Source organism: Anomaloglossus baeobatrachus, chromosome 1 (assembly GCF_048569485.1).
Source record: "Anomaloglossus baeobatrachus isolate aAnoBae1 chromosome 1, aAnoBae1.hap1, whole genome shotgun sequence".
In the NCBI taxonomy this organism is placed as follows: Eukaryota; Metazoa; Chordata; class Amphibia; order Anura; family Aromobatidae; genus Anomaloglossus; species Anomaloglossus baeobatrachus.
The window spans coordinates 618,364,815-618,385,994 of record NC_134353.1 but is presented as its reverse complement, the minus strand read 5'-3'; the positions used below and the strand labels follow the sequence as shown (position 1 = coordinate 618,385,994).

Below are 21,180 nucleotides of genomic sequence, written 5' to 3'. Positions count from 1 at the left end.
CCTACCTAGGTCCGCTCTTCTAGTGGTGCAAAAGAGACGAACAGCAGCATAAGCCGCACAAAGCTCCTACCTGCGTTCGCTCCACTAGTGTGCGAGGACACGAACCACTAGATATGGCACCTGCCTAGGTCCGCTCTTCTAGTGGTGCAAAAGAGACGAACAGCAGCGTAAGCCGCACAAAGCTCCTACCTCTGTTCGCTCCCCTAGTGTGCGAGGATACGAACAACTGCCAGACGCAGTATAAGGAACGTTACCCTAGCGGCAACGTCCACCTACGAGTAGAATCACAAGGCCCAGCCAGACCATGTGCCTCAGGCACCTGCCTATGTCCGCTCCCCTAAGAGGTAAGGATACGGACAGCAGCCGAAGCTGTAAGGTATAAGAACGCTACCCTGCCGGTAGCGCTCACCTAGCATAGACAGAGGAATGCCTAGAGGAACGCGCACAGAGCGTCTACTCATATGCATGAACCAAGAGGACTGAGCACCATGCGGCATGTGTCAGGGTCTTATATAGACTCTGTGCCTCATCCAAGATGGAGGACACCAGAGCCAATCCGCTGCCAGAACGACAGGAGTGACGTCATGCTGGCCTATCACCGAGCAAGACGTCACAAGCACATGACCAGCGACCAATCGGCATAGAAGGTGTCAGAGACATGTGACCTCGTGTCAGCGATGATGTCACCCGCACATGTGCAATGGCTCCAAGATTGGACTTAGTCTCCGGCGCTCGCACATGTGCAGTAGCAAGAAATCTGGACTTAGTCTCCAGCGCTCGCACATGTGCAGTAGCAAGAAATCTGGACTTAGTCTCCAGCGCTCGCACATGTGCAGTAGCAAGAAATCTGGACATAGTCTCCAGTGCTCGCAGCAACCGTAACAGTACCTCCCCCTCAAGGGCCCCCCTCCCGGCGACGCAGGTAATTGGCAACTAAGTCGGGAGCATGGACAGCCTCCTCAGGCTCCCAAGAGCGATGTTCCGGGCCATAGCCCTCCCAATCTATCAAGAAGAACCTGCGCCCTCTAACCATCTTAGAACCAACTATGGCTCGGACCTCATAGCTAGAGCGAGAGGAATCAGAGGCAGGAGAGTGCACTTCACGAGCGTGAGGTAAAATAGCCGGCTTTAGCAGTGAGACATGGAATTTGTCATGAATCCTAAGATGGACAGGTAATTTCAATTGATAGACTACAGGATTTACCTGTCGAAGAACCTCATAAGGACCCAGGAAGCGAGGAGCAAATTTGACAGAGCTCACTCTAAGTCTCACGTGTTTTGCAGAGAGCCACACAAAGTCCCCTGGAGAAAAGACAGGAGCCGGGCGACGAAACCGATCGGACACCGTCTTCATACGGTCCTTAGCTGCTTGGATCGACTCTTGAGTCCGATCCCAAACCTCTCTGGCATTAGTTGCCCAGTCGGCCACAAGAGGAGGAGGTGCAGCAGCGGGAAACGGTACCGGTACCCTAGGGTGTTGCCCATTATTGAGTACGAATGGTGTCTGCCCAGTAGCCTCAGCCAGCGAATTGTTAAGGGCAAATTCTGCCCAGGGTAGGAGGGAGGACCAGTTATCGTGGTTCTCAGCAACAAAGTGTCGAAGGTATATAATCATAGATTGATTGGTACGTTCAACCAAACCATTAGTCTCCGGATGGTATGCCGAAGAGAGATTCAACTCAATTTGCAGAAGGCTACAAAGATCTCGCCAGAAACGGGAAGTAAATTGCGGGCCTCTATCACAAATGATACGATCTGGCATCCCGTGAAGCCTAAAGACATGCTTGAGGAATAGTTTGGCTAGTACCCTGGAAGATGGGATTCTCGATAACGGTACGAGATGAACCATCCGGGAGAAATGGTCCGTAATGACCCACACAAATCTATGTCCCTGTGAACATGGAAGATCACCCACAAAGTCCATGCCTACCACCTCCCATGGTCTATCTGGCACTGGTAAAGGATGCAAGAGCCCAGCCGGTCTCTGCCGTAATGGACGGTTGCGAGCACACGAGTAGCAGGAACCGACATATCTCTTGACGTGGCTGGCTAAGTGTGGCCACCAATACCACCTCTCCAGTAACTCTCGTGTCCGCCTAATACCAAAATGCCCACCCACCTTTGAGGTGTGGGCCCATGACAGTATATCATTCTGTCGATCAGGCGGAACAAAGGTCTTGCCCGGTGGGATTTGGTCTAACGTCACAGGGGAGAGCGTATGAAAAACCCTGGAGGGAAGGATAAGACGAGGTTCGTCAATCTCTTCCTGGGTAGAAAGCATAGAGCGAGACAGGGCGTCTGCCTTGTTATTCTTACTCCCAGACAGATAGTTGATGGAGAAGTGAAAGCGGGAGAAAAACAAGGACCAGCGGGCTTGGCGAGGATTCAGACGCTGAGCGGTTTGTAAGTACGTCAGATTCCTATGGTCTGTATAGACCTGGAAAGGATGTTTCGCTCCTTCCAGCAAGTGACGCCACTCCTCCAAGGCTAATCTCAAGGCGAGCAGTTCCCTATCCCCAATGGTATAGTTTCTCTCTGCCGGTGAAAAGGTTTTAGCAAAGAAGAAACACGGCCTTTTTCTACCTGCACCGTTCTTTTGATACAAGACCGCACCAGCACCCACTGAAGAGGCATCAACCTCTAAGAGGAAGGGCTTATTCTCATCGGGTCTTTGAAGAACGGGAGCAGTTGAAAAGTGTCTTTTTACTGCCTCAAAAGCCTGAGATGTCTCAGTAGACCAGGCTTTGGGATTAGCACCTTTCTTAGTCAAGGCCACCAAAGGGGCCACCAAAGTAGAAAAATGGGGTATGAACTGCCTGTAATAATTTATGAATCCTAAGAAGCGTTGCGCCGCCTTCAAGGAATGAGGTTCGGACCATTGCAGGACAGCAGAGAGCTTCGCAGGATCCATAGCCAGACCCTCTTGTGAGATAATGTAACCCAAAAAAGGCAATGAGGACTGCTCGAATACACATTTCTCGAGTTTAGCAAACAATGAGTGCTCCCTTAAACGGGAAAGGACACGAACGACATCCTGACGATGAGTCTCCAGATCAGGAGAAAAAATCAGGATGTCGTCTAGATACACCACTACTGAGGATAACAGTAAATCCCTGAACACATCGTTTACGAAGTCCTGAAATACTGCGGGTGCATTACATAACCCAAAAGGCATGACGAGGTATTCATAGTGACCGTCTCGGGTGTTAAAAGCGGTCTTCCATTCGTCACCCTTTCGAATTCGTACCAAGTTATACGCACCCCGCAGATCCAACTTCGTAAAAACTTGAGCTCCTCTCAGTCTGTCAAAGAGCTCCGAAATTAAAGGTAATGGGTATTTGTTCTTTATTGTGATTGCGTTGAGACCCCTGTAATCTATGCAGGGACGCAAATCACCCTCTTTCTTCCGAACAAAGAAAAACCCAGCTCCCGCGGGAGAGACAGACTTACGAATGAACCCCTTCTCTAAACTCTCTCTTATATAGGTCGACATGGCCTCCGACTCAGGTATCGACAGGGGGTAAACCCTGCCTTTAGGTGGAACCGAACCTGGGATAAGGTCTATGGCACAGTCATACGGCCTATGGGGTGGAAGAACCTCAGCACCCTGTTTGGAGAACACGTCAGCGAAATCCAAATAGGGTGTAGGTATGGGAGAGAGATCAGTTGATGCAACCGCAACGACCTTAGGTGGTAAGGGAAGACATCGGGACTGACATTTCGAACCCCAACTAATAATGCTGTCAGACTCCCAGTCAATGTGAGGAGCATGAGTCCGAAGCCATGGAAGACCCAGAAGGACGTCGTCTATACCCTCAGGCAAAACAAGAAAAGAAATCTCCTCTATGTGACCCTGAGACAGGGAAAGGCGCAAGGGAACTGTCCTCAATGTAATGGAGTCAGACAACATAGTTCCATTAACAACACGGACAGGAATAGGCGCCTCTAACATGATAGAGGGAATATTGTGTCCCTTTACAAATCCTGAGGACACAAAAATCCCGTCAGCTCCGGAATCCACAAAAGCCATAATAGGCCATGTATTCTCAGATAACGAGAGCTGACCTGGGATACAACACTTAGAGGGTGCAGAAGACGTCTCTAGTAACCCCCCTCTAATGGTTACTAGGCCAGGGAGTTTCCCTGACGACTAGGACACTTGTTGGCATAGTGCCCAGCCTGACGACATACGTAACATATAGGAGGACCAGACTTGCGTATTCTGGAGAACGTATGACCTAACTCCATAGGAGTGGGAGATGTTTCAGATGCTGAGGAAGATGGTAGTGGACCCTCAACAACTGGAATAGCCCGATGCTTAGGGCGTGAGGAAGAGACCTCGAGTCTACGTTCCTTATGGCGTACATCGATCCTCGTTGCTACTGTGATCAAGTCCTCCAGAGAAGCAGGGACCTCACGAGTAGCAAGGGCATCCTTGACATAGCCTGCCAACCCTCTCCAGAAGATAGGAATCAACACCTTCTCTGGCCAATCTAGTTCTGCCACCAGAGTTCTAAAAGCAATGGCATAAGAACTAGTGGATAACGAACCCTGAGATAGATCTAACAGTCTCAGGGCCGCATCATGGGTAACCTGCGGACCCATGAATACCACCTTAAGAGCATCAAGAAAGTCTTGATGTCTCAGAGTAACCACATCAGAGCGCTCCCATAGGGGAGTCGCCCATTCTAAGGCTTTGTCCTGAAGTAAGGAGATGATAAAGCCTACTCTGGACCTCTCCGTAGAGAAGCGAGAAGAGTTGACCTCTAGGTGTATCTGACACTGACTAATGAAACCACGACATGATCTGGCATCGCCAGAATATCTGTTTGGCAGAGCAAATCGAGGATCATGTGCAGATGTCACCATGGTCTGAGGTTTATCCTCTATACTCTTGAGCCGTGACTCAAGTACTTGTATGTAACGGTGTAACTGCTGATATTCTGCCATAACTACCAGACCCTTGGCTCAGTCCTAATGTTACGGGGGGCTGTCTAATAATAACCGAAAGGAGTATCAGACAGTCAGGGTCCACCGTGCAAAGACTTTGCTGCAGACTATGGCAGAGTGCAATACCTCTGTTAACTCACAGAAGGATATAATAAGTAAGTAAATATAATAAGTAAGTAAAGCAATTCCTCCCTTACTTGGAGGGTGTGTGGAATGATCTCTGTTAATAATCACAGAGACAAAGGCAATGTGTGCGAAATGGCACCTACCTAGGTCCGCTCTTCTAGTGGTGCAAAAGAGACGAACAGCAGCATAAGCCGCACAAAGCTCCTACCTGCGTTCACTCCACTAGTGTGCGAGGACACGAACCACTAGATATGGCACCTGCCTAGGTCCGCTCTTCTAGTGGTGCAAAAGAGACGAACAGCAGCGTAAGCCGCACAAAGCTCCTACCTCTGTTCGCTCCCCTAGTGTGCGAGGATACGAACAACTGCCAGACGCAGTATAAGGAACGTTACCCTAGCGGCAACGTCCACCTACGAGTAGAATCACAAGGCCCAGCCAGACCATGTGCCTCAGGCACCTGCCTATGTCCGCTCCCCTAAGAGGTAAGGATACGGACAGCAGCCGAAGCTGTAAGGTATAAGAACGCTACCCTGCCGGTAGCGCTCACCTAGCATAGACAGAGGAATGCCTAGAGGAACGCGCACAGAGCGTCTACTCATATGCATGAACCAAGAGGACTGAGCACCATGCGGCATGTGTCAGGGTCTTATATAGACTCTGTGCCTCATCCAAGATGGAGGACACCAGAGCCAATCCGCTGCCAGAACGACAGGAGTGACGTCATGCTGGCCTATCACCGAGCAAGACGTCACAAGCACATGACCAGCGACCAATCGGCATAGAAGGTGTCAGAGACATGTGACCTCGTGTCAGCGATGATGTCACCCGCACATGTGCAATGGCTCCAAGATTGGACTTAGTCTCCGGCGCTCGCACATGTGCAGTAGCAAGAAATCTGGACTTAGTCTCCAGCGCTCGCACATGTGCAGTAGCAAGAAATCTGGACTTAGTCTCCAGCGCTCGCACATGTGCAGTAGCAAGAAATCTGGACATAGTCTCCAGTGCTCGCAGCAACCGTAACACTCAAGCTGTAACCACTGGTAAACTGAGTGATGTCACTGCTCTCAGCGGTGACTCAGTCAGTGGCTGCCTGAAGCTGCAGCAGGCAGTCATGTTTTCTAAAGTAATAAGGGAATGTACTCACTTTATTGGGTTGTGAAACTTATAACCAGATATAAAGCTTGTAACCAGCTGCTGCATAGTCCACGAGCTTAAGAAGCCAAAAATCCACTGAAGAAAAGCGTTAATGTGGACTATTACTGCTCTGCTGAACATACAAAACACATCCAGAAGAGGTATAATGCAAGGTGGTTTAATTCTGAGTTTTGAAGTGTACCCCACATCTTCCTCAGGAAATCCACCAATATGACAGACAATAGAGGGAGCTTTACACGCTACGATATCGTTAATGAATTATCGTCATGCTTTTGGTCAGATGCAATCATCATCAATGACATCAGCTTCGATGTCCCAGCATGGCGTTCATTTGTCCATAAAACATACATTACTGAATAATTTGAATAGAATTTGAAAAGAGGGCCACTGGAGCTGGTGGTGTTGGGGGAGTAGGAGGAGGGCAAGGCCAACACCCAAATAGCCATATTGGCAATAACACTATAAAGTGTTATGGAGTACGTATTCCAACTTTCACACTAATGATATAGGGGACGCAGAACACTACAAATGACTGCTGTCTTTCCCCAATGTATGTTACAGGGCCCACCTGGGGGCCCTAAGAATTCTGAGATTTGAGGACAGCAAGTGGCTCTTTCTACATTTGAATAGAGGGCCACTAGAGCCGGTGGTGTTGGTGGAGGAGGTGGACAAGGCCAACATCCCAACGGGCACATTGTAGCTGACCTTTTAAACTGCTGTAAAATATGTCCCAAAAAAGGAGGTGTGAGACAGACACCAATATAATATATAAGTTACAGCCCTTTCTAATCGAAAAAGAAGGACAAATGTAAAAAATGAAACGTGTGAACATATGCTAAAGTATTTTTTTAGAGGTCGGGGCTTGATTTGACCTTTTGTTATAGTGATTAGGCACTAGAAACTGTTTCTTTGCAATTTCCCCTCTTTTACTTTGGTTTAACTACATAAAAGCTGCATGCTGCTCTGAGCACGTTATTCCAAGACACCAGAAATGCACTCAGGCACCTTCTACAGGCTGTGCCCATACTGTTTCAGCCTTTTCCCATTCATTTCAGCCTTTTCCTCAGTCACCACAGCTCACCGTTAGGTCCAACGTGAAATTATTTTGGCTTCTCATAGAGTTATATTGGGCGTCGAATATTCACGAATAGTCGAATAGCGGCGACCTATTTGTCAGATATCCATCTAAGCGAATATTAGGGTATTCGATCATCCCTAATAATGATACCAATACTATGTATTTTCAGTTGCATTTAGTATCCTGTGGATGTAGTGTAGTGAAGTATCATTTACAATGGTTATATCTAGGTGGCTCTAGTTTGAATCCTTTATATTTGGGCTTATTCTACAATTATAGCACGGCGGTATAGTTGTGTGACTATTCAATCAACAGTTTGATTGGAAAAATTGAACTGCAAGCTAATGTAGTTAATTGATATTTCCATAGCTCAGTTAATATTGGAGAGCCAATTTAATGTATTATAGTTCATCTAATCTTGTGTTATTGAGTAAAGTAAATATACAGTTAGGTCCAGAAAAATTTGGACAGTGACACAATTTTCACGAGTTGGGCTCTGCATGCCACCACATTGGATTTGAAATGAAATCTCTACAACAGAATTCAAGTGCAGATTGTAACGTTTAATTTGAAGGTTTGAACAAAAATATCTGATAGAAATTGTAGGAATTGTACACATTTCTTTACAAACACTCCACATTTTAGGAGGTCAAAAGTAATTGGACAAATAAACCAAACCCAAACAAAATATTTTTATTTTCAATATTTTGTTGCAAATCCTTTGGAGGCAATCACTGCCTTAAATCTGGAACCCATGGACATCACCAAACGCTGGGTTTCCTCCTTCTTAATGCTTTGCCAGGCCTTTACAGCCGCAGCCTTCAGGTCTTGCTTGTTTGTGGGTCTTTCCGTCTTAAGTCTGGATTTGAGCAAGTGAAATGCATGCTCAATTGGGTTAAGATCTGGTGATTGACTTGGCCATTGCAGAATGTTCCACTTTTTTGCACTCATGAACTCCTGGGTAGCTTTGGCTGTATGCTTGGGGTCATTGTCTATCTGTACTATGAAGCGCCGTCCGATCAACTTTGCGGCATTTGGCTGAATCTGGGCTGAAAGTATATCCCGGTACACTTCAGAATTCATCCGGCTACTCTTGTCTGCTGCTATGTCATCAATAAACACAAGTGACCCAGTGCCATTGAAAGCCATGCATGCCCATGCCATCACGTTGCCTCCACCATGTTTTACAGAGGATGTGGTGTGCCTTGGATCATGTGCCGTTCCCTTTCTTCTCCAAACTTTTTTCTTCCCATCATTCTGGTACAGGTTGATCGTTGTCTCATCTGTCCATAGAATACTTTTCCAGAACTGAGCTGGCTTCATGAAGTGTTTTTCAGCAAATTTAACTCTGGCCTGTCTATTTTTGGAATTGATGAATGGTTTGCATCTAGATGTGAACCCTTTGTATTTACTTTCATGGAGTCTTCTCTTTACTGTTGACTTAAGGTCCAGTCACACTAAACAACTTACCAGCGATCCCAACAACGATAGGGATCGCTGGTAAGTTGCTAGGAGGTTGCTGGTGAGATGTCACACTGCGACGCTCCAGCGATCCCACCAGCAACCTGACCTGGCAGGGATCGCTGGAGCGTCGCTACACGAGTTGCTGGTGAGCTCACCAGCAACCAGTGACCAGCCCCCAGCGCCGCGTGGAAGATGCTGCGCTTGGTAACTAAGGTAAATATCGGGTAACCAACCTGATATTTACCTTGGTTACCAGCGCACACAGCTACACGTTCAGAGAGCAGGGAGCAGCGCACACTGAGCGCTGGCTCCCTGCTCTCCTAGTTACAGCACACATCGGGTTAATTACCCGATGTGTGCTGCAGCTAAATGTGCACAGAGCAGGGAGCAGCGCACACCAGGTGCAGCTGCACAGGGTACATATATAGGGTATAGAGTACAGGGTGCAGCTGCACAGAGCAGGGAGCAGCGCACACCGCTTAGCGCTGGCTCCTTGCTCTCCTAGTTACAGCACACATCGGGTTAATTACCCGATGTGTACTGCAGCTAAATGTGCACAGAGCAGGGAGCAGCGCACAATGCTTAGCGCTGGCTCCCTGCTCTCCTAGCTACAGCACACATCGGGTTAATTAACCCGATGTGTCCTGCAGCTACATGTGCAGTGAGCAGGAGCCGCCACTGACAGTGAGAGCGGCGGAGGCTGGTAACAAAGGTAAATATCGGGTAACCAAGGACAGGGCTTCTTGGTTACCCGATGTTTACTGTGGTTACCAGCCTCCGCAGAAGCCGGCTCCTGCTGCCTGCACATTTAGTTGTTGCTGTCTCGCTGTCACACACAGCGATCTGTGCTTCACAGCGGGACAGCAACAACTAAAAAATGGCCCAGGACATTCAGCAGCAACCAACGACTTCACAGCAGGGGCCAGATTGTTGCTGGATGTCACACACAGCAACATCGCTAGCAAGCAACGTCACAAAAGTTGTTCGTTAGCAGCGATGTTGCTAGCGATGTTGCTTAGTGTGACGGGGCCTTTAGAGACAGATACACCTACTTCACTGAGAGTGTTCTGGACTTCAGTTGATGTTGTGAACGGGTTCTTCTTCACCAAAGAAAGTATGCGGCGATCATCCACCACTGTTGTCATCCGTGGACGCCCAGGCCTGTTTGAGTTCCCAAGCTCATCATTCAATTCCTTTTTTCTCAGAATGTACCCGACTGTTGATTTTGCTACTCCAAGCATGTCTGCTATCTCTCTGATGGATTTTTTCTTTTTTTTCAGCCTCAGGATGTTCTGCTTCACCTCAATTGAGAGTTCCTTAGACCGCATGTTGTCTGGTCACAGCAACAGCTTCCAAATGCAAAACCACACACCTGTAATCAACCCCAGACCTTTTAACTACTTCATTGATTACAGGTTAACGAGGGAGACGCCTTCAGAGTTAATTGCAGCCCTTAGAGTCCCTTGTCCAATTACTTTTGGTCCCTTGAAAAAGAGGAGGCTATGCATTACAGAGCTATGATTCCTAAACCCTTTCTCCGATTTGGATGTGAAAACTCTCATATTGCAGCTGGGAGTGTGCACTTTCAGCCCATATTATATATATAATTGTATTTCTGAACATGTTTTTGTAAACAGCTAAAATAACAAAACTTGTGTCACTGTCCAAATATTTCTGGACCTAACTGTATTACAACTATATGCTATGTTATTTATTTATGGTGATGATTTAAAGTGTCTGCTAGTGGTCCCTTATATATAATTTCTGGATAGGAGCGTGGAAATATATCTAGATCTTCCTATGTCACACCAGGTGGCTCTTCTGTTTTAATATATGTTATGATATGTTTGTATTTCAAATTAAATGTCAATAAGAGGTTTTTTTACTTTTATAAATACAAATAAATTAATTTTGTGTGCTTACTCACTTTTCTGCCGATATAAGAATTGATCGTAGATTGGTGAGGTTGGTTGGTATAATGATCATCAGCAGTCTGATCGCTCTTCCATTTCTCCAGATCACAGCTACACAGCTGAGATCTGCAGAAAAGGGGCTCTCCTGTTATAAACGGCAGTCTGCCGGGTGTAAGAGGAAGTGACTCATGATACCTACAGGAGTCATCCCATGACCATGTGCTACCATGACAACCATCAGATCCCCGTTATCACATCACGTGACTTCCGATGGAGCTGGGTAAGTGAATGCTTACCATGGCCCGCTATTACATAGCGCTGTGACGTTTTCACAGCACGCTGTAAGGGGTTAACAGGCACACGTGGATAGTGTAGCACCCCTGAGCCATCAGGAGCTACAAGGAACTGCATCCTGTCAAAGATGCAGGTCCTACCCCCAGGAACTCAGAAGACCAGTGCCGGTAACACCAAAACATTCATACAATCCCTGTTTTCTCCCCCCCAAAACTGGTGACGGGCTAGGGTTGGACCCAATGGATGGCCACTTGGGGGTGGAATTGATCCAGTCCACTAGACGACAACCAGGGAGGAGGGGTTAGACAGTCAGTATGTGAAAGTGAAAGGAGACGGACGTAACGGCACTTACGGGAGAGTGTAGCAGTGACCTGTCAGGCTCAGGCGTGTGGTTGCCAAAGGAGTATGGTGGAGTACTCTCGGAACCATAGAACCGGTGGGGTGGTGTCCTAGGTCAGGAAAACACTCCAGGTAGACCTGTTAAAATCTGCACGTTGAGGGGACCATCCAGGACCTCACCAACCTAAAAGTTCGGGGCACAGTAACGACAGGAGAACCTGGGAACGAGACAGAGATCTGGCCCAACAGGGTTCAAGTTACCTGCAATTCGGACTAAGACTGAGAGACAACCAGGAGGGGACCCCCAGATGCTCCAAGCCAGGGGAACCTACCAACTAGAGACAGGTGCAGAGAAAGAAAGCCACCAGGTCACCACACCGGCACTGGAACTAAGGGGACCAATGGTGAGGACCAGCCTACATCGGATTGCAACAACAACGCTGTGAGTAAAAAGAACCAGTTACACTGCAATCCCTTGTGTGGCCTACCTTCTTTCCGCGACCATTATAATCAGCAGACCCCAGCAACAAGCACCATCATCTATCCCCTGGGGCCTGGCCCTACCTGTGGAGGGCTCAACATCCAGGCTGTTATTAACATCAGCCCCAGCAGCGAGAGACTGTGCAGCGGCAGCTCCATCTAAATAGCTGCAACACGCAAGTGGCGTCACGACTCACGATAAAAACTTTATTATCACTCCCATGTACATAACCCCTTTTAAGCGACCCCCAGGGTCACGGAACCAGACAACGGCCACCCAGTGAACTGTCCCAGTAAATATACTGGCCGGGACTGAGTACCCCAAAGCCCTGGGGTGTGTCAATAGCTAATCCACTCGTGCTTGATAGCTGCACATGTCAGCTGTTCAAATCAGCTGACATGTGCAGTGATCGCTGCCGGCTGCTTGCGGCAGCAGGCAGGCATTAACCTGACACAATATATGATGTAGCCAGGTTAGTACATCATGTGTCGTGAAGATGTTAAATGTCAGGACTGTCTTCTGTCAATATATAACCTTTAGGCTTCTTTTACATGTCTCATAGGCTGTTGGGTTCCACTTAGAAAACCTGCAACCAGTTTGGAGATCTTGGTCTGAACTTTGACCATAAATGTCAGATTTGTGAACCAACAATTCCATTTTTTAAAGTGAACCTGCTATTAATAGGCTGGACTTTGATCAACTGTGGGTTGTCCATTATACTTAATGTAAAGAGGATTTTTATGATGTCTATAAAGCCAAGGGAACACCGTGGTGTAGCGTTTGATTACAGCATAAAGTTGCAGAAATAATTACATTTTATTTACAGGCAGGTGTAGAAAGCGTATATCAGAACAAACAGGAGTATGCAAAAGTGGCAACAGTGAAGTTTTAACAACTACAATTCCTAGCTGGATTGTACTGCTGTCATTGCCCCAATTATCACAAACACTAGTACAACAACAATACAAGCAGGCAAAATTTACGTTTACCTGCACTACACTACAATATAGCTAGCCTCCACTACTCGGGGCGAGCCGACACAGCGCCCTGGTTACTGAGGCCTATGCTATGCACTAGTATTGTGCACACTAACAAAGACTTGTGGCACTGTAGAGAGAGAACAACTCCACTCCCAGGAGTGGTGATGTTCGTTGGTGTGCACTTCTCCTTGGAAAGCATGGGAACTCTTCTTCTCCACAGACCTGAGGTCTCCTGACTCCTATGGTTGACGTCTTCGCTCTTTGGATCGGCTTAGCCAGCCTCGGGAGCATCTCAACATGGTACTCGCTGAAAGGCTGCCAGGGATTCTCTCACGATCTGGCTTGCAATGTCTTTCCCAGCCGGCACTGCAACCCTTTCCACACCGTCGTACTTAGGCAAGATATACAGCAGGCTACATCTATTTTCCCATACTCCCAGGTGACCCGACTTCTATAGTTCCCACCTGAAATCCTCTCTCATGCTTTCTCTCTTTCCCACACTTTTTAGGCCAGGCTAGTCCAAACATCTCAGAGCCCAGAGGGGAGGTGCCGGCTCAACTGACCAGTCCATAACACACAGGAAACAGGGGAGCACTGTCTCTTGGAGGTGAAGTATTTTTAACCGTTTGCAGGTGCGATACCCTTACACCTGCATAATACTAACAATGACATACTTCGTTAGTTAAAAAAAAAATGTTTGTGTTGCAAAATCTAATAACAGGTATACATGGACCATCTACTATAAAGTTGTGACTTGATCGCAACCTGATGTTATCTGTAGATTATAGATTATATAGAACCTCATTCACCAAAAGTAAATTGTGTGACAAACTAAATACTGCTCATTCAGTAAAACTAAGAATCCATTAACTCCTGGGCTTGTTCTCTTTCCACCACCCTTTGAGCCGTCATCAGAGGTGTAGAACACTCTTTTTGGCATACTTCAGATTGTTATTTTCTCGCAGAATATCTTTTCTACTTCTCTGTGTCATACAATTTACACACTGCATACATCCTAGCAAGCTGAATAGAGCAATAATGATGCATTCCAGTCTCCATTCTTTGCTGCTGTTCTGCTGTTTCGTAATGAAGTCAGATCTAAAGGAAACTCTCCTTGATGACTAGAACACTCTTGACCTGGAGTTAGCTAGTTGATATGGCTTTTGTACTTTCAGATTCCCTAAGCTTCGAGCCATGTGTCTGAAAATATGTTGTTTAAAATGATTCCCAGGGCAGCCAAAACCTTCCTTTAGAAGCCTCCTCGAAGACTTTGAAGTGATATGCACATTCTGGCAGTGTCATAACAGAATGAAAACAACCAAAATCACAATGTTTCTCTGCCTTCCTAATTAGAGTATCTCTTAGAACCTCAGTAAACCCAGGCCTTAGAGTAACAAGTCCTTTGTGAGTGTGAGCAAAGACGGATTGACTCTTCTGAAAGAAAGTATCTGAGTCAACGTATCCAACAGATGTAAGCAAAGCAATGCACGCTTTGTATGCGGTCATTAAGTAAAAGAATGATATGAAGGTTAAAAAGATGAAACCAAACATTCTTATATATTTACTAGAAACATTGCTTACAATGGCTTGAGCTGTATTTGTAAGTAGCATCGGTTTTGTACTGTACGGAAACAGATGGAGATCCTATGGTTCTGCAATATAGAACCAAGCTGCTCTGCAGGCTTGTGACTCTGCCAGGTAAATGAAGCCTTGGGCTGATACATCATTACAAAGTGCCGATTTGAGTATTAGGATGTCAGGAGGAATAGGTCAGTATATGAAAGCAAGACTATATAATATTCAGTATTAAAAATCTGAAATATCCAATTTATGTAAACACATGGAAATTGAATTAAAAAAAAAATAAAAAAACCTACCTGCCACTCTGACCCATGAAGGTTAAAAATAAATTTCTGTTTTTCATGGCTTTCTTCTTTGTAAGAACTTGTTTTGGTAATAGAAGTATTCCTCTGGTGTGCATCCAATATCTTAAGCTCAGTGTCTACAAATCCATTCTTCAAATATTCAGACTGGGGTATTCCTTTATTTCTGCATTCCAACATGAAGCTCCATTCCTGTTTTATTCTGTAAAATTGGAAGGTTTGTTACAGTATTAGCTTTATAAAATGTCACAGTCATGCTCCTAACTTTCTTTAGCAGAGCAAGATGCAGAAAATCAGTAAATCATCAACAAATCATCACATCACAGTATGTTAAAGAGGCTGTCAAGGATTCTTTTTTATTTCAGAATAGGCTGGCAGATGAATAAAGTCACAAATACTGCAATACTCAGCATCCCCAGCTCCAGAGCTGCCTTTCAGTTACTTCCCCAGTATTTGGTGACAGGTACTGACCCCAGTGATTGGCTGCAGCGGTCATGTGCACTCTAGTCACTCATTACCTCTCTGCAGCAACTTGTCGAAAAAAAACGGAGCAATATTGAAGAGGCAGTGCTAGACCTGGAGATTGGAAGTATAGCTGTGTTTCATATTTTCACTGTCTGAAAGCTTAAGCTGAAATGAAAATGAATTACTGTAGATTTTTAAAAATTATTCCCTTTCATTTTATTTCACTGAATGTATTTAACTGCTTGAAAATGGGTCTATTTTTTTCAGCATCGTATTTATTCAACATTGCCATATGAGTGACAGCTTATTTTTTAACAGAATGAGTTGTATTTGTCAGTGGCAACATTTCTTTGGGAAACATATAACATGTTAAACATTTTTTTAGCTCGTTTTTGGAAGGAATAGAAAAAACATCAATTCTACTATAGATTTTTTTTTCCATCTCAAATTTTACAACACTCCCATGCTGCACATACAAAGTATTAACTTTATTCTATAGTCAGTATTGCAATAAAGGGGCTGAAAGTGGGCCCCAGCAGGCCATGGCAACTCATCTGCATCTCGTAAACACATTATGGACAGGGTGGGGGCCAACTTGGGCAACCAGAATGAATATAGGGAAGGGTATCTCAGTTAAATGTCACTATTAGCGATTGACTCTATACATTTTTCCTTTTCAGCCAGGTTGGCCTGGTTGGACCTTGTACAGTACACTGCAAAAGTGAATACACACCTCAAAGTTTTGTAAATATTTTATTATATATTTATTATAATATCTATTCCTGGATACTTTTCCTGGAACAACAGTGGCATGTAAAAGTTTCGACACCGCTGGTCAAAATTACTGTTATTGTGAACAGTTAAGCAAGTTAAAGATAAAATGATTTCTAAAGGGCACAAAGTTAAAGATGACACATATCGTTTGTATTTTAGGCAAAAAAAATATATATTCAAATTATACATTCGAACAAATTACAATAAGGAAAATGGGCAAATTCAAACATTTGGACACCCTTGAAGATTTGTGTGCTCAAATAATTTTGACCAAGGTTTCAGACTTTAATAGGCCTGCTAGGGTTATGACTTGTTCATTATCATTGGAAGGAAAGGCCAGGTAATGCAAATTTCACAGTTTTAAAAAAAAAACAAAAAAACAGCCTACTCTAACCTTGTGCCAAAAAACAGCAGCCATGGACTCTTCTAAGCAGCTGCCTAGCACTCTGAAAACAAAAATGGTGAATGCCCATGAAGCAGAAGAAGGCTATAAGAAAATAGCAATGCATTTTCATGTTTCCTTTTCCTCAGTTTGAAAAGTAATTAGGAAATGGCAGTTAAGAGGAACAGTGGAACTCAAGATAAGGTCTGGAAGGCTAAGCAAGAATTCTATGAGAGTTGCTTGTAGGACTGCAACATAGGCATATCCTACTGCAAAAGCCCTTCAAGATGATGTATTAGACTCTGGAGTTGTGGTACATTGTTCTACTGTTCAGAGACACCTGTAAAAATATGGCCTTCATGAAAGGGTCATCAGAAGAAAACCTCTCCTGTGTCCTCACCGTAAAATTCAGGGACAGAAGAACATCTAAACAAGCTGATGCATTTTGCAAACAAGCCCTGTGGACCAATGAGGTTAATATAGAACTCTTTGGCCACAATGATCAATGGTATGTGTGAAGAAAAAAGGGCACAGAATTTCAGGAAAAGAAAATCTCGCCAACCATTAGACATAGTGTTACGGTTGCTGTGGCTCTGGAGACTATGTCCGGATTTCTTGCTACTGCACATGTGCAAGCGCTGGAGACTAAGTCCTATCTTGGAGCCATTGCACATGTGCGGGTGACATCATCGCTGACACGAGGTCACATGTCTCTGACACCTTCTAAGCTGATTGGCCTCTGGTCATGTGCTTGTGACACGTTGTCACATGTCTCTGACACCTTCCATGCCGATTGGTCGCTGGTCATGTGCTTGTGACGCTTTGCTCGGTGATAGGCCAGCGTGACGTCATTGCTGTCATTCTGGCAGCGGATTGGCTCTGGTGTCCTCCATCTTGGATGAGGCACAGAGTCTATATAAGACCCTGACGCACGCCGCCCGGCGCTCAGTCCTCTTTGTTCATGCATGAGGGTAGACGCCCTGTGCACGTCCCTCTAGGCATCTCTCTGTCTATGTGAGGTGAGCGCTACCGGCAGGGTAGCGTTCTTATACCTTACAGCTTCGTCTGCAGTCCGTATCCTTACCTCTTAGTGAAGCGGACATAGGCAGGTGCCTGAGGCACATGGTCCGGCTGGGCCTTGTGATTCTACTCGTAGGTGGACGTTGCCGCTAGGGTAACGTTCCTTATACTGCATCTGGCAGTTGTTCGTATCCTCGCACACTAGGGGAGCGAACAGAGGTAGGAGCTTTGTGCGGCTTACGCTGCTGTCCGTCTTTTTTGCACCACTAGAAGAGCGGACCTAGGCAGGTGCCATATCTAGTGGTTCTTGTCCTCGCACACTAGTGGAGCGAACGCAGGTAGGAGCTTTGTGTGGCTTACGCTGCTGTCCGTCTGCTGGCACCACTAGAAGAACGACCCTAGGTAGGTGCCATTTCACACTCACTGCTTTTGTCTCTTTGATCATTAACAGAGACCATTCCACACTCCCTCCAAGTAAGGGAGGAATTGCCTTATTTACTAATTATATTCCTCTGTGAGATTAACAGAGGTATTGCACTCTGCCATAGTCTGCAGCAGAGTCGTTGCACGGTGGACCTTGACTGTCTGATATTCCTTTAGGTTTTATTATCAGACAGCCCCTTGTAACATTAGGACTGAGCCAAGGGTCTGGCAGTTATGGCAGAATATCAGCAGTTACACCGTTACATACAAGTACTTGAGTCGCGGCTCAAGAGTATAGAGGATAAACCTCAGACCATGGTGACATCTGCACATGATCCTCGACTTGCTCTGCCAAACAGATATTCTGGCGATGCCAGATCATGTCGTAGTTTCATTAGTCAGTGTCAGATACACCTAGAGGTCAACTCTTCTCGCTTCTCTACGGAGAGGTCCAGAGTAGGCTTTATCATCTCCTTACTTCAGGACAAAGCCTTAGAATGGGCGACTCCCCTATGTTAGCGCTCTTATGTGGTTACTCTGAGACATCAAGACTTTCTTGATGCTCTTAAGGCGGTATTCATGGGTCCGCAGGTTACCCATGATGTGGCCCTGAGACTGTTAGATCTATCTCAGGGTTCGTTATTCACTAGTTCTTATGCCATTGCTTTTTGAACTCTGGTGGCAGAACTAGATTGGCCAGAGAAGGTGTTGATTCCTATCTTCTGGAGAGGGTTGGCAGGCTATGTCAAGGATGCTCTTGCTACTCGTGAGGTCCCTGCTTCTCTGGAGGACTTGATCACAGTAGCAATTAGGATCGACATACGCCATAGGGAACGTAGACTCGAGGTCTCTTCCTCACGCCCTAAGCATCGGGCTATTCCAGTTGTTGAGGGTCCACTACCATCTTCCTCAGCATCTGAAACATCTCCCACTCCTATGGAGTTAGGTCATGCGTCCTCCAGACTACGCAAGTCTGGTCCTCCTATATGTTACATATGTCGTCAGGCTGGGTACTATGCCAACAAGTGTCCTAGCCATCAGGGAAACTCCCAGGCCTAGTAACCATTAGAGGGGGGTTACTAGAGACGTCTTCTGCACACTCTAAGTGTAGTATCCCAGGTCAGCTCTCATTCTCTGAGAATACATGGCCTATTATGGCTTTTGTGGATTCCGGAGCTGACGGGACTTTTGTGTCCTCAGGATTTGTAAAGAGACACAATATTCCCTCTATCATGTTAGAGGCGCCTATTCCTGTCCGTGTTGTTAATGGGACTATGTTGTCTGACTCCATTACATTGAGGACAGTTCCCTTGCGCCTTTCCCTGTCTTAGGGTCACATAGAGGAGATTTCTTTTCTTGTTTTGCCTGAGGGTATAGACGACATTCTTCTGGGTCTCCCATGGCTTCGGACCCATGCTCCTCTAATTGACTGGGAGTCCGACAGCATTATTAGTTGGGGTTCGAAATGTCAGTCCCGATGTCTTCCCTTACCACCTAAGGTCGTGGTGGTTGCATCAACTGATCTCTCTCCCATACCTACACCCTATTTGGATTTCGCTGACGTGTTCTCCAAACAGGGTGCCGAGGTTCTTCCACCCCATAGGCCGTATGACTGTGCCATAGACCTTATCCCAGGTTCGGTTCCACCTAAGGGCAGGGTTTACGCCCTGTCAATACCTGAGTCGGAGGCCATGTCGACCTATATAAGAGAGAGTTTAGAGAAGGGGTTCATTCGGAAGTCTGTCTCTCCCGCGGGAGCTGGGTTTTTCTTTGTTCGGAAGAAAGAGGGTGATTTGTGTCCCTGCATAGATTACAGGGGTCTCAACGCAATCACAATAAAGAACAAATAGTCGTTACCTTTAATTTCGGAGCTCTTTGACAGACTGAGGGGAGCTCAGGTTTTTACGAAGTTGGATCTGCGGGGTGCATATAACTTGGTACGAATTCGAGAGGGTGACGAATGGAAGACCGCTTTTAACACCCGAGACGGTCACTATGAATGCCTCGTCATGCCTTTTGGTTTATGTAATGCACCCGCAGTATTTCAGGACTTCGTAAACGATGTGTTCAGGGATTTACTGTTATCCTCCATCGTGGTGTATCTAGACGACATCCTGATTTTTTCTCCTGATCTGGAGACTCATAATCAGGATGTCATTCGTGTCCTCTCCCGTTTAAGGGAACACTCATTGTTTGCTAAACTCGAAAAATGTGTATTCGAGCAGTCATCCTTGCCTTTTTTGGGTTACATTATCTCACAAGAGGGTCTGGCTATGGATCCTGCGAAGCTCTCTGCTGTCCTGGAATGGTCCGAACCTCATTCCTTGAAGGCGGTGCAACGCTTCTTAGGATTCATCAATTATTACAGGCAGTTCATACCCCATTTCTCTACTTTGGTGGCCCCTTTGGTGGCCTTGACTAAGAAAGGTGCTAATCCAAAAGTCTGGTCTACTGAGACATCCCAGGCTTTTGAGGCAGTAAAAAGACACTTTTCAACTGCTCCCATTCTTCAAAGACCTGATGAGAATAAGCCCTTCCTGTTGGAGGTTGATGCCTCTTCAGTGGGTGCTGGTGCAGTCTTGTATCAAAAGAACAGGGCAGGTAGAAAAAGGCCGTGTTTCTTCTTTGCTAAAACCTTTTCACCGGCAGAGAGAAACTATACCATTGGGGATAGGGAACTGTTCGCCCTGAGATTAGCCTTGGAAGAGTGGCGTCACTTGCTGGAAGGAGCGAAACATCCTTTCCAGGTCTATACAGACCATAAGAATCTGACGTACTTACAAACCGCTCAGCGTCTGAATCCTCGCCAAGCCCGCTGGTCCTTGTTTTTCTCCCGCTTTCACTTCTCCATCAACTATCTGTCTGGGAGTAAGAATAACAAGGCAGACGCCCTGTCTCGCTCTATGGTTTCTACCCAGGAAGAGATTGACGAACCTAGTCTTATCCTTCCCTCCAGGGTTTTTCATACGCTCTCCCCTGTGACGTTAGACCAAATCCCACCGGGCAAGACCTTTGTTCCGCCGGATCGACAGAATGATATACTGTCGTGGGCCCACACCTCAAAGGTGGGTGGGCATTTTGATATTAGACGGACACGAGAGTTAATCGAGAGGTGGTATTGGTGGCCACACTTAGCCAGCCACGTCAAGAGATATGTCGGTTCCTGCTACTCGTGTGCTCGCAACCGTCCGTTACGGCAGAGACCGGCTGGGCTCTTGCTTCCTTTACCAGTGCCAGATAGACCGTTGGAGGTGGTAGGCATGGACATTGTGGGTGATATTCCGTGTTCACAGGGACATAGATTTGTGTCGGTCATTACGGACCATTTCTCCCGGATGGTTCATCTCGTACCGTTATCGATAATCCCATCTTCCAGTGTACTAGCCAAACTATTCCTCAAGCATGTCTTTAGGCTTCACGGGATGCCAGATCGTATCATTTGTGATAGAGTCC

The 21,180-nt window shown here is 46.2% G+C and overlaps 1 protein-coding gene across 1 annotated transcript in view; it reads right to left on the bottom strand.

Moving 5' to 3' along the window:
• Positions 1-21,180, bottom strand: part of LRRC2 (leucine rich repeat containing 2) — a 694,508-nt gene that overhangs the window by 523,036 nt on the left and 150,292 nt on the right. The window contains exon 3 of the mRNA XM_075318763.1: positions 14,658-14,865. Coding sequence (XP_075174878.1) covers positions 14,658-14,865 — 208 coding nt within the window. The remainder of the gene's footprint in view (positions 1-14,657; positions 14,866-21,180) is intronic.